At 36.8% G+C, this 14685-nt stretch overlaps 1 protein-coding gene across 3 annotated transcripts in view; it reads left to right on the top strand.

The window, feature by feature from the left end:
• Positions 1 to 14685, top strand: part of SEPTIN7 (septin 7) — a 114307-nt gene that overhangs the window by 19015 nt on the left and 80607 nt on the right. For 2 of the 3 annotated variants that reach the window (XM_055293433.2, XM_055293430.2), the window contains exon 2: positions 13247 to 13349. In XM_055293433.2, coding sequence (XP_055149408.1) covers positions 13340 to 13349 — 10 coding nt within the window. In that variant the 5' untranslated portion in view covers positions 13247 to 13339. Of the gene's footprint in view, positions 1 to 11932; positions 11952 to 13246; positions 13350 to 14685 lie in introns of those variants that run through there. The other variant, XM_055293432.2, reaches the window with a different exon arrangement.

Below are 14685 nucleotides of genomic sequence, written 5' to 3'. Positions count from 1 at the left end.
TGGGGACTCTTTTGTTAGAGACATACTTTCTTAAAATTGTTCTATCTTCTCAGTGGATTGGTCCTTCAATCAGTATAAAATATCCTTCTTTGTGGTAACAATATGTCTTTTAAGTCTGTGTTTTCCGATATTAGTGTAGCTACTTCAGCTCTCTCTTGTTTTCTGTCCTTTTTTTTCAATCTGTTTGTGTTTGTGATTCTAAAACATGTCTCATGCGGGCAGCACATAGTTGGATCTTACTTTTAAAAATCCACGTAGCCATTCTTTACCTTTTGATTGGAGTCCTATTATACCTGAAACAGTAAAATACATTAATCTAGTTACATTTAATCTAAGTAGTGATATGATTTACACCTTTAATTTTGCTGTTTTCTACATCTTGTGTTTTTTTTTTTTTTTGAGATAGGGTCTCACTCTGTCACTCAGGCTGGAGTGCAGTGGCACCATCATAGCTCACTTGTTTGACAGTCTTTCTTTCAACATTTGGAATATGTTATCCTTTTGCTTTCTGATAGGATGTCAGCTATTGTTCGTATTTACAGTCTGTTATACATATAGTTGCTTCTCATAAGCTACTTTCAAGATTCTCTGTTTTTGGTTTTTGACAGTTTGGTTATGTGTGGGTCTCTTTGATTTTATCTTAATTCAGTTTGTTGAGCTTTTGATGTTGACACTAATGTTTTTCTTCAAATTTGGGAAGTTTTCAGTTCTGTTTCTTCAAATATGCATTCTGCCCCTTCCTTCCTAAACCCACCCCTTTTCTCCTTCCCTTCTCTACTTCATGTTTGATTTTGTTCTGTAGGTCTCTGGCTCTGTTCATTTTTCTTTCTTTACTTAAACTGGTTAATGTTATTTAACCCATTTTCAGGTTTGGTGATTCTTTTTTCTGCAAGCTGCAATCTTTCGTTGAGCTTCTCTAGTGAATACTTTCATTTATTGTATTTTTTAACTCCGAGATTTTTAAAAAATTATCTTTTTTTATATTATCTATTTGATGAACATTGTTTTCATACTTGACAATTTATTAGACTTTTCTTTAGTTCTTTGAACATATCTAAAATAGCAGGTTTAAATTATTTGTTTAATGTCTGGGCTTTCTCAGGGACTGTTGCTTTTTTCCCCTGTATATGGGCCATGCAGTTTTGAGGTTTTTTTGCAAGGCTCATAATTTTCTCTTGAATACTAGACATTTTAAATATTTCAAATAATACAGTGTGGCAGCTCTGGAAATCAGATTCTCCCTTCCCTGCAGGGTTTATTGTTGTTGCTTTTTGTTATTTGCTTAGTTGCTTTTCGTACTAATTCTGTGAAGTTAATTTTTGCCATATGTTGTCACTGAAGTCGCTGCTTGGTTATCTTAGTGGTCACTTGTGAGTGGTCCTTTAGGAACTACCAGACACATCAAATAATGACAGCACTTTGAGAGTGAGGCTTTGAAGGCATTCTATGATTGTTCTGTTTTTTTGTAGTTGCCACTAGGCTGCTGGTTTTTACTGTGATTATGTGCCCATGGTTTTCAAGGCTACTGTAGAGGTAGAGAGATGAGAATGGGCAAGTTAAAATGCAAGAGCTGCTGTTTTTACCAAGGCCCAGCCCCTTTTCTTGAATAAGCATTACCTGGATTCCTGCAAGCTTTTAGTTAATTTCCAGAATTTTAAGTTAAGTTGATTTGAACAGTTTGTGTCAGTTTTCTCCTTGCTTTTAATGAAGCAAAATTTTCTGAAGTATTTACTCCACCAATTTCTTTGATGTTCTCCTGTGACAAGTGTTTAAGAATGTTTTTCTAATCAATATATCATTATCTGTCCATACGTATTTTTGTAAAACCTTACTTTTAATGGCTGCCTGGTATTTTAATACATGGAGGTACTGTAATACAATTTTAGTTTCACTTGTCTTTAGAACTCATCAAAAATTGTTACAATTTTTTACTATTATGAGCAGTACTTTGTTGAATATTATGTTATCTTAATCATGTATGGTTCTCAAGACTATCCATTTCTGGAAGTGGAATTTGTTGAATTTAAGACAATAAAAACTTCAGTTTTTGGTCCACATGGCTAAATTGCACTTTAGGTAAGTGGTTTAAGTTTATATTCCAAAAGTCATGTAGGAGAGTGTCTCTTTTTCCACATCGTCACCTAGTACTGGGCACTAGTACTCACTTTATTATTTTTATTTTTATTTTGAAATGGAGTCTCACTCTGTCATCCAGGTTGGAGTGCAGTGGCACGATCGTAGCTCAACCTCGTAGCTGAACAACCTCCGGGGTTCGGATGATTCTCCTGCCTCAGCCTCCTGAGTAGCTGGGATTACAGGTGCATGCCTGGCTAATTTTTGTATTTTTAGTAGAGACGGGGTTTCACTATGTTGGCCAGGCTGGTCTTGAACTCCTGACTGACCTCAGATGATCCACCCGCCTCGGCCTCCCAAAGTGCTGGGATTACAGGCGTGAGCCACCGCACCTGGCCCCATTTTATTTTTTTAATTTTTGGAGACAGAGTCTCGCTCTGTCGCCCAGGCTGGAGTGCTATAAGCACCATCCTGGCTCACTGCAACCTCTGCCTCCCAGGTTCAAGCAATTCTCGTGCCTCAGCTTCCTGAGGAGCTGGGACTACTCGGCTAATTTTTTGTATTTTAGTAGAGACAGGATTTCACCATGTTGCCCAGGGTGGTCTTGAATTCCTGAGCTCAGGCCATCCACCCGCCTCAGACTCCCAAAATGCTAGGATTACAGGAGTGAGCCACCACACTCAGCCTAATATTAATTTTAATTTTTTTTTTAAGAGATGAGGTTCTATCTAGAGGTGATGGGAGACAGTGACAGATCATCAGGCATTAGATTCTCATAAGGATTGTGCAACCTAGATCCCTTGAATGAACAGTTCATAATAGGGTTCACTCTCCAGTGAGAATCTAATGCTGCCGCTGATCTGACAGGTGCCAGAGCTCAGGGGGTAATACGAGAGGCTGGAGATACAGATAAAGCTTCACTTGCTTGCCCGCCACTTACCTCCTCTTGTGCGGCCCAGTTCCTAACAGGCCATAGACCGCTACCAGTCCGTGGCCTGGAAGTTGGGGACCCCTGTACTAGGATATTTATAATTTCATATGTGGTTACCTGATATTTCCATGATACAACACTGGTCTAGATTCTAGGCCGTTCTTCAAAAAGAACCCTGCTTCCTTACAATTTTACTGTTTAGCAGCAGTGTTTTCTACCCCTTCTTAAAATTTTCAGCTACCATACCCCTGTTTTGTTCTAATATTAAAGATGACGTCTAACACTCAATTTTTCTTTCTGCTCCAAGCTCCATCATCATTCTGGGACATTTTTAGGCCCATATGTAAGAAACTTTCAGTAAGTTAGCTTCAGTTTCTTGACTGTGCTTTAGCCATCCTTTTTTTTCTCTCTCTGTCTCATCTGAGAGCCATCCTTTTAATAGCCCTATGGGGGAATGGGTGGGAAGAAAAAATATATAAAAATTAAAAATTAAAAAATAATAACCCTGTGGGGCTATCATCTGCAACTTACGTTCCACTTCTAAAATCTTAATTGTATAGTCCATTTTAACCACAACTTACATATATTTATTTATTTTTTCGAGACGGAGTTTCGCTCTTATTGCCCAGGCTGGAGTACAATGGCGTGATCTTGGCTCACCGCAATCTCCGCCTCGCAGGTTCAAGGGATTCTCCTGCTTCAGCTTCCCGAGTAGCTGGGATTTCAGGCATGCACCACCACGCCTGGCTAATTTTGTATTTTTAGTAGAGATGGAGTTTCTCCATGTTGGTCAGGCTGATCTCGAACTCCTGACCTCAGGTGATCTGCCCACCTTGGCCTCCCAAAGTGCTGTGATTACAGGCATGAGCCACCGTGCCCAGCAACTTATTTTTTTACTGTCTTCTTTACTTCCTGCCTGACTTCCATCCTTGATCCTCTCCATTTTCATTCACGGAATTGCTTCATCTGTGTTTATCAGCTCTCTTGATCTTGTACTTTTGTGTACCCTTCATGCAGAGCAAGTTTCAAATGATCCTACAGCCAATTTTATTGTACTCAAGTTACGGATTGCTACTGGAGGAAAAGATCACATGGCTTCAGGGATACAGTCAAAGATTTATGGTCTTCAGCCTTAACCAGGTGGACAAAATTGCTTGGATGGCTGTTATGTATTGCTAGTCTCTCTCTCTATTCTTATGGTTGCTGTTTCACATTTTTACTTCTTAAAATCCCCTACTTCTCTTTTTTTGGGATTTTCAAGTTGTTTTATCTCTGGTACTTAGGGAAAATCCTGTCCTTCATTCCATAAATGTTATCTGTGTCCTTACTTAACTTTATCTGCTACTTGGTGTTTCCTATTAGCATTCACACAAGTAGAACTATCTGCCTTTTTTTTTTTTTTTTCTAAGTGCTTAAAACTCTTGACCTTGTATTTTCTGGCTGCTATCCTGTTGTTCTTCTCTTCCAAGATAAGCATTAAAAAAAATTGCTTATACTCACCTCCTGTAGGTTTTTTTCTGCTTATTTATTTCCAGTCTGCCTTCTTCCCCTATCTTTCCATTGATACAGCTTTGACAGTGGTTTCCAGTGACAATAAGTAGATTTTTCTGTATCCTTAGATTGACCACTCCAGAGCATTTGGTATAGCTAACCACTTCTTGAGGGGGCTGCTACAGTTGACCTCCTTTGAAATGCTTCTGTGAACTCTTTGACTGTTCTTTTCTCTCAGCTTTTCCTAGGTTTGTTTAGGTGATTATGATGGGATGTTGGTGTTACTTCTTGGCCTGCTTCCTACTCTGTGTGCTGTATTTGGATTCATATCTATGGCCTTGATACCATTTAAATGTTGATTACTTAAGATATTAATTATCTGTCTAACCTAGATGTTTCTAGCATTCCTAACCTTTATATATATATAACTGCCTGCCAGACATTGTCTTCCCAAAGTCCACCTTAACTCAGATGATTTCTACTTTTAACAATTGGTACTCACCATTCATCTTAATTGCTCAAGCCTAAATTAAGAAATTTGAATTTTATCACCCTTCTACAAGTTAGTTACAGAGATCTGTCATTTCATGTCTTTAATATCTAACCTAGCATTGTCCAATAGCAGTTTGATGCAAGCCACATATGTAATTAAGCTTTCATAATAACCACATTTGAAAAGTAAAAATAAACAGGTGAAACTAACTTTAGTTTTATGTTTTATGTAATTGGGATATCTAACATTTTATTTCAACATGCAATCAGTATAAAATTATTAAGATATTTTTGATTCTTATTCTCATACTAAGTCTTTAAAATATGATATTTTACACTTACAGCACATCTTAATTCAGACTAGCTACATTTTGAGTACTCAGTAGCCACATGCAGCTAGCGGCTACCTTAATGGCTAGTAGAGTTCTAACCTATATTTCTCTTTGTCCTTACTGCCTTTATCTTGGTTCAAGCCTTTATTTTTCCCCTGGGCAGCTGGAGCAGCTCTTGGGATTACTACCATTTTCTCCTCCAGTTCATCGTCAATATTCTTGTCAGTAGTAATTTTCTAAAGTATGAATGTGACTCTGCATGTGAATTGATGTGGTTGTGCATTCCTCTTTGTATCTTTAATGCTCTTCCTAAGCTTTCAAGATGAAGTCTAAGTTCCTAAGTATGGCCAACAAAGTCCTTCCTCATCTGACTTTTGCTTAACTTTCCTAAGCTATAGTTCCTTGATCCTAAAAATGAGTTGTATTGAACTGTTTGTAGTTCCTATAAGGAACCATACTGTCTTCTTGCTTTTGGGCCTTTGCAGTTAATAACTCAACTGACTGAGACCCATATTCTTCAGCTCCCACCCTCATCTCTCATCAAATTAAGGTCTACTAGTCAGTCCTTCATCATCTAAAGGATCTGATCCCAGGATAGGGTGAAACACCCTTCCTTGTTTGCTCTCATATATCCTTCTGTGCTTTCCTATATCAGAGCATTTATCACTGAATTATTTTAATTGTCCTCTAGCTTATCTCACCTCCCTGTTAGATTCTTAGCTTCTTGAGCAGGGATCTTGTTTTTATTAGCTTTTATATTCCTACTTACTAGAACACACATACATGCTTGGCATATTGTAAGTATGTTGAATGAATGAGTGAAGGAATGAGGTCAGTAAGTCTAGGAAGTTAATATCTGAATTCTAAGTTCAGAGCAAAGAAAAATTGATTTAAATTTTAAGTTATCTCATTCTTGTATGTATTTATAGAGTTAAATATTAGAATCTTTTTAACAGATTAGGATTAAGAAAATAAAAGTTGGTTCTGTCAGTACCCAGTTGTTCATATCAGTAAGAAGAGGAGAGCTGGGGGCATGCTAAATAGGTTATGAACTTTAAAATAGTTGAGGGATGAGGAACATAAAAACTGATATTTAGGACATGCCTATGTAATCCTGTAATATTTTAGTTTTCATATTATATTAAATCTAGAATCTAGGCATTTTTAGACCAGTTATACTTAAAATATTTAAAACATTTAAATGGCAAATGAATTTCTTTAACTTTTCCCTTAGGCTGTATGAGAGATGGTAGGAATTTGACTAAGCAAGTACCAGACACTTATATCTGTGTATGATATAAGGCTTTTGTTAGGAATACTAAGAAGTTGAGAAGTAAACTTCTGCATTAATATCTTTTCCTTTTGTAGTCTGTGGTGGTTTTTCATATTTAGAGTTACTTACACTTTAGGAGAAACATACTTTGTCAGTGTGTAAAACAATATGCTATATATGTATATATTTTAAAATCCAAAGGGAGGCGGATTGAACTTGAAGTTATTTAGAAAAGATAAATGGTTATTTTTGAAATGTGAAGTTACTAATGTAAACCTTGGATTTTTGTAGCCTGATGTTTAAACTGCACATACTAAAGGGAGAAATAGAATTTGGGGTGTATTAAGGTAATTTGAGGTGCACATTATAATCCCTAATCATTTTAGTTTTTTATTAAACATCTTATTTGTAATGATAGTGGGAAGTTGAAGGTTTGTAGTTCCTTCTAGGGTTGTGTTTTTCTCAAATTCTGATTTTTATTAGGCTTCCATTCTGTTACAACTCCCCTTGATCAATTTTTTGTTGTTACTAAAAAGCATATTTAATAGTTTTCAAAATAAGTTGCTGCTTTTTTCTATTGGAAAATTTTTATCTACTGGGAAATTTGTTGAAAATTAGTATTCAGAGATTTAAAAATGGTAATGAGATTTTAGATGGCAAGATTTGGGTAACTGTGGAATAGGAACAAGTGGCAAGAGAACGTAAAGAATTCTTAAAGAATTTCAGTAATCTATCTATTAGAACTTGTTTGAAGCATGCTGTTATTTGAATATATTTGTGCTGAACTTACGTAACCTTAGAAGGAAGGTTAGAACTAAGTTACCGGATATTGTATTTAAGTTGATTTTTCCATGAAACAGTGGAGTTAATGTAGTTTGATTTTTCCTTAACTATGCTTTTAACATACAGATTTAACATCTAAAAGATTTTGTAAAGCATATCTAGCAGATACGCTTTTAGAAAAGATTATTTGATAAATGTTTCTTCTTACATGACTAATGTTTGAAATCAAGGAATACTTTAAAGACCTAGGGGTATTTTTGTAGAAGCTTGGGTGAATATACTTTTATTTATACATACTTATAAATGCCACAATTGTATTACTCACATCTATAAATAATGTTTCCTTATCCTGAGATGTTTCACACTGGTACTGTGAACATTTGTGCAGGAAAAGAATCAGTGGGTGGTTAAGTCTTTTGAATTACAGACTATGGTTGATTTTAGAATTTAGGATATGGAAAAATTCTTAATGAGATATGAGAAGTCTATATGTTTTAATCGACCAGTATTAAATTTTTTATTTTTTTATTATTTTTTGAGACAGTCTTGCTCTGTCGTCCAGGTTGGAGTGCAGCTATCTTGGCTCACTGCAACCTTTGCCTCCCAGGTTCAAGTGATTCTCCTGCCTCAGCCTCCAGAGTAGCTGGGATTACAGGTGTGCACCACCATGCCTGGCTAATTTTTGTATTTTTAGTAGAGACAGAGTTTCACCATGTTGGCCAGGCAGGTCTCGAACCCATGACTTCAAGAGAACTGCCCATCTCATTTTTGTATTTTTAGTAGAGACAGGGTTTCACCATGTTGGCCAGGCAGGTCTCGAACTCCTGACTTCAAGAGGCTTGCCCGCCTCAGTCTCCCAAAATGCTGGAATTATAGGCCGGAGCCACTATGCCCTGCCAAATTATTAGTATATTTTCTAAATAGTATTTGTGCTAGTTAGCTTCAGAGCCATATTTTTGTATCTGATAGGACACTTTTATACAAATTTTGGGATGATACATTTTTAGCAGAACCAAACCAATGTTTTATCTTTGTACAGAGTTTCTTCGTCAGAAGACGTTTTCCTGAAAGAGTAGTCATTCAGATTTTTAAAATATCTACTGTGTGTCAGCACTTTGCTAAGAACATAGAGATGAATATGACATGGTTCTCTCCCTCTGGGAAATCAGTCATGGGGGAACTGACAAAATGTTTAAAATAATTTTATTAAAAAAAATTAAAGTTATTTATTATAATAATTACGTGCAAATAATTGTCTACTGTAAATCATCCTAGTTACTCTTTGTCACCATGTTACTGAGACTGCTCTTATTTTTTAAGTTACCAGTGACCTTATTTCCAAATTTTATCAGTATGTTTGTTTCTGTTATGGTATCTTTCTCTGTAGCATTCAGCATAGTTGAATGAATCCTCCATCCCTGAGATGATCTTGGTTTTCTTCCTGTCTCCACTGACTGATCTTTCTCTGCTCCAGGACTTTGCCTCGACCCCCTTCTTCTTTTTTTTTGAGACTGGAGTTTCTCTCTTGTTGCCCAGGCTGGAGTGCAGTGGCACGATCTTGGCTCACTGCAACCTCCGCCTCCCAGGTTCAAGCGATTCTTGTGCCTCAGCCTCCCGAGTAGCTGGGACTGCTACAGGCGCCTGCCACCAAGTCCAGCCCATTTTTGTATTTTTAGTAGAGATGGGGTTTCACCATGTTGGCCAAGATGTTCTCGATCTCCTGACCTTGTGATCCACCAGCCTCGGTCTCCCAAAGTGCTAGGATTACAGGCATGAGCCACCGTGCCCTGCTGACCTCCTGTTTATCTGTAGTCTGTCTTTGGGAATCCATTCCTTTTTCAATAGTATCTGTATGGCGATGATTCCTAAATCTATATTTTCAGTACCAACCAACCATGAAATTTCTCACTCCGTTGCCCAGGCTGGAGTGTAGTGGCATGATCACAGCTCACTGAGGCCTCAACCTCCTGGGCTAAAGCAATCCTCTCGCCTTGGCCTCCCAAAGTTTGGAATTACAAGCGTGAACCACTCTGGATGGCTGAGAGCTATCTTTAAAACAGTAATCAGGTCACTTGCCTATGAAAAACTCTCTAGTGGCTTCCTATCATGCCTAAAATAACATCCATATACTTCCTACTTTGGCTGAGTCCCAAATGATCAGGCCCCTGCTTGCCTCCCTGACCTCATTTCCTATCACTCATCCCCTTGTCCACTACTTCACTTCATTATAGTTCATGGACCTTCTTTTTTTTTTTTTGGAGACAGAGTCTCGCTCTGTCGCCCAGGCAGGAGTGCAATGGCACGATCTCGGCTCACTGCAGCTTCCACCCCCCGGGCAGGTTCAGGCCATTTTCCTGCCTCAGCCTCCTGAATAGCTGGGACTACAGGCACACACTGCCATGCCCGGCTAATTTTTTGTATTTTTTAGTAGAGATAGGGTTTCACCGTGTTGCCCAGGCTGGTCTCAAACTCCTGAGCTCAGACAATCCACCTGCCTCGGCTTTCTTTTTACTCTTGGAAATACCCAGTTCATCCCCACTTTAGGGCCCACCCCTTTGCCTGGAATGGTTTTCCACTTTTCACAATTTTAAAATAGTACTGTGTGCCAAAGACTGTTCTTGTTGCTGAGGATAAAGCAGTGAATAAGAGACAAGGGCAGGCCCTGAGGCATTTTTGTTACACCTCTTATCTGATGAGTTCCTTCAAGGTGCAGTCTAAAATACTGTATTCTTTGAAACTACTGCAACTTGCTCTCAGTAGCTTCCTTTTTTGACGTACAATTTATGTAATTCATTCGATCTCTGTCTTGATGGAGCTTACATTGCGGGCAGGGTGGAGGTCACAGTAAACAAGTTGGGTAAAATTTATGTTGGATGGTGGCAAGAGCTAAGGAGAAGTATACAGCAGGCAGCAAAGTGCTAAGGTGAGGAGTGGGGTCGTAATTTTAAATAAGGTGATTAGGGCAGGCCTTTTTGAAGGTGACATTTGAGTAATAATAATCTGTGGCTAGGCTCAGTGGCTCAGGCCTGTAATCCCAGCACTTTGGGAGGCCAAGGCGGGTGGATCATGAGGTCAGGAGTTCAAGACCACCCTGGCCAAGATGGTGAAACACCATCTCTACTAAAAATACAAAAATTAGCCGGGTGTGGTGGCACATGTCTGTAATCCCAGCTACTTGGGAGGCTGAGGCAGGGAATTACTTGAACCTCGGAGACAGAGGTTGCAGTGAGCTCAGATCACGCCACTGCCCCCCAGCCTGGGCAACACAGTGAAATTCTGTCTCAAAAAAAAAAAAAAAAAAAGCAACAAGTGCAAAAGCCATGAAGTGAAAGTATGCACTGTATGTTTGGGGAGTAGTTAGGGATTCAGTGTTGGGGAAAGTGAAGTGAGCAAGAGGAGGAAGTAGCAGGAGATGAGGCCAGAAGTAAGAGTAGAGCCAGATCTTGCCAGGCTTTGTTGGCTAGTGGCTTTCATTGGTACACATTGGAATTATGTGAAGAGCTTTAAAAAATACTGATGGATGGGTCTCGTTTGCAGAGATTAATTGATATGGAGGTGCAGCTGAGACATTAGGATTTTATAAAAGCTCCCCCAAGTGATTCTAAGATGCTGCTAAGGTAGAGAAACACTGTAGGCCATCATTGGGACTTCGGCTTTTACTTTTGAGGAAGTTCGGAAGTCATTGGATGATTTTGTCATGGAATAATTTTGTAATTAACTTTAAAACTGGGGTTTTGTTTATTACATTTAATTACCTTAACTATAAAATGGACTTCAGTTTGAAGTGGGTTGTGATATAACTCATAGATGTGTATCAGTATAAAAATGTACACTTTTCACAGTTTGGCCAAGGATTATCTATTTTATTTTCTATGCTTCATTAGTTGCCTTTCAGTTTTCACAGTTCACATTTGTCTCCTCTTTCCATCTGTTTCTGCTTATCATCTTTAGCTTCCTTCCTTTTCCTGTATCTAAATGTCTACATTTCTTTAAATTCTGGACTTCAGTTTAATTAATAGAACTTGAAATACAGCATTGTATGAAAAGGTTTTAACCAAAACATTTGCATTTGTCTGATCTGAGCTGTCTTAATCCAGTGACTGACAAAGCAAAATTGCATGAAATTTACATTTTTTTCTTCTTGTAATTTAAAACTTGGTTCCTGTATACCTTCCTGGAACTTTACACTTTTGTATCTTTTCTACCGTTTCTGTAAAACCTCAACTGCAGGGTGCAATAATGGGCCTTATTTTCTATATTTCAGCAGGACAGTTGCTGAAAATGGGTTTAAACTCACTGGCATTATATCCCACACAAAAAATATTACTTTGACATGTTTAGAAACAAGTCTGACTTTAATTTCTTTTTAATTTACCTCTAATTTGTTGAGTTACATGTAAGTAACTTTTTTTTTCCCCTCTGTCTTTTGCTGTGTTTCAATGGATTTGCCTCTCCTGTTTGGCCTGAATATGTCATTACAATTCTTGGAATTCTTTGTTTACTGTTCCTCTGTGGATTTCTTCTGTTGGATTCTGGAACGCTGGAATGATGGAAATGTGTTCTTTACAAAGTAGCTGTGAGTATACTACATAATTTATACAGAGATTTTTTTCAGTCTCAGTTAAAGTTAATTTACAGTTGGATGAAATATGAGCCAAGGAAACCTTAGGTTTAATGCATCTTTCTAACTCCACTCATAGCAGACTTTCATATATTTGACTTAAAAATATTAGATTCTGATTAGTCTCCTAATTATTATGTTATAGTTAGCTTTTCATTTTAATGGGCTTAGTTTTTAAAATTCGGCTTAAGAATTAGTTTTATGAAATGAACAAAAGAGCCAAAGATTATGGATGGAATATTTAGCTACATGGCTAGTAAACATTGTAGACTTCTGTTCTTTGTTAAATCCAAATGTATTGAATTGATGTTTTGATCTCTTGAGTGCTTTTTAAATGAGAATTTCAATGTGGCAGAAACTTTTAAGAGAATGTGTGCCTCTTTTTGCTATTTTTTAATGTTGAGATAAGACTACCTCCAAAGTGAAATTAACCAATGAGACTCTGCTTATTCAGATAGTCTTAACTATGGACAGCATTTCTCACCCATGGGTAAGTTAGAAGTCAGACTTATTTACTACACCAATTTGGAAGTAGATTTCTTTCAATTACTCATGAAACTATCGTTGAGGTCATCTAGGAATAAAAAGCCAATAGAAAATGAAGTTATAATTTACTTTAAAACCTGGATAAACCTGAAGATAAAGGCAGTAGGATCATGTGAAACCTTGAAGTGACAAAATTGGACCTGGCTTAACAGCTTGAATGATACTGTAGCTGGTTGACACTGATCACAAGAGCCTTCAAGAGTTTATTTTTAAAAATTGCTTTAAATTCAACATTTTGATTTCATTTCATGAATAAGAAGACAAATTTCAAGAATCTCATACCTGTGGTAATTAGTCAGTGCGATCAAAGGAGATAATTAAAAAGGATTCTTAATATGATATGAAGGGGATTTGAATTTTTTTATTGTGAAAAATCCTTTGTTATTTTGCTTTTTTAGTTGGTTGGTCAATCATCTTGTTACTAACTACTGTCAATTGAAATCTTTGCTCTGAGGCAGGTTTTCTAAATTTTTATTTCATTCCCTTGGATTTTTATAATTAACCATTATATTGTCAGTCAACTCATGCTCAAATAATTTTGTCCATTTAAGAATTGATAGTTTTATTGATAATGCCATGGAAGTAGTTTGATTTGCTGTGAATAATAGTATAATTTTCTAAAATAGGTTAATGAAGGGAATTTGAAATGTGATTGAATAGTACTGTTGATACATGAATAACTTGGCCCTTTTTGCTTTTGTCAGCAACAGAAGAACCTTGAAGGCTATGTGGGATTTGCCAATCTCCCAAATCAAGTATACAGAAAATCAGTGAAGAGAGGTTTTGAATTCACGCTTATGGTAGTGGGTAAGATATGATTTCTTACTAAAATGGAACTTTGGTTTAAGTTTTAAACGTTAGTCATCTCTGAATAGATTTAAGAAAATACTAGCACAGATATCTACAGTGATCATATCTTTGTTATATTTTCTCTTATGTGCATACATTTTAAAATTTAACTCAGTGTCATAATGGGATTTATGTCTTCTTGCCTCTTTTTTTAAGGTAGAAACTAAAAGTTGAGAAATGGTGGGTGATAGTGTTGGAGTGGAACTCTAGAGAAATTATCTTCGATTCATAGTGCTACAAAAGAAAATAGCATCTGGTGGTTACTTATTACTCCAGGATAGTTTTGTTTTCTGGCTTATATGCTATAGTGGAGTATCATATAAGCATTTAACTTTATGTGCTCTGAATTTTGAAAAGAAAGGTAAGATAGAGGATCATAATAATGTAGTTGATTACCTTTGGAATCAACTACACTGGAATGAGTAAAATATGACTCTCCTCGTTCTCTAATTCAGTCTCAGTTTTCTTTTGTGTTTTATTCCATGAACACATTACCCTGCCTATAGTCCATTTGAAAATACTGTTAAGGATAATTTTGACTGTAGGTTGGTAACATCATTATTATATATAAAGAAACACAGTGTCTTTCCCATCTGTAAGATTAGTTATCTTCAATGACAATCTTACTCTTAAATGACTATACAATATCTTCACCTCATATAGGCTGACTTTAGAACCTAAGTTACGAATATTGTATAGTGTAACTTTGTTGTATTTCTCTTATTTAAGAAGGTGAATTGCAGGGTAGTGGATTAGCTATCCTTAACAAAGAAAGTTGAGTTGATGCTGGACTTTTTAGGTAGTATACATTTTTGTTAATTATATTTCAACATCTAGTATTTTTATTTTGGTGCTGAATTAGGTTAATTGAACTAGCTGTGAAATACTCCTTTATTGGGAGGTATTTTATCTACTGACTGCAGTATTTTACCTGTTGGTCAGTTTTTGGCTCTTTGGAACTTGTATACATCGTCAGAGTTCACAGTTAAAACATGGCATAAAATTTGCAAATTTGATACTTTATAGCATTGGTTACCTTGTCTATGTATCTCTTGTTGAGTAGAAGTGTAGTATATCTAGCTTGCAAATTGCTGCTGTGGAGTAGAGGTGGGTCTAGATAGAGGGATAAAATAATGCGGAGCATACCTTTTCTTCGGCAGGTTGGTAACATCATCATCATATGAAGAAACACTGTATCTTACCTTTACATATGTAATATTAATAATCTCAAGTGACAAACTGTAGACAAATATAGTTTTTTCACTTACGAGAAAGCCTCCTGGTCCGTTAGGAG

The sequence above is a fragment of the Symphalangus syndactylus genome, chromosome 9 (genome assembly GCF_028878055.3).
Source record: "Symphalangus syndactylus isolate Jambi chromosome 9, NHGRI_mSymSyn1-v2.1_pri, whole genome shotgun sequence".
Taxonomy (NCBI): domain Eukaryota; kingdom Metazoa; phylum Chordata; class Mammalia; order Primates; family Hylobatidae; genus Symphalangus; species Symphalangus syndactylus.
Note: the sequence above shows the minus strand (reverse complement) of the source record. Positions and strands in the feature narration are given on the sequence as shown.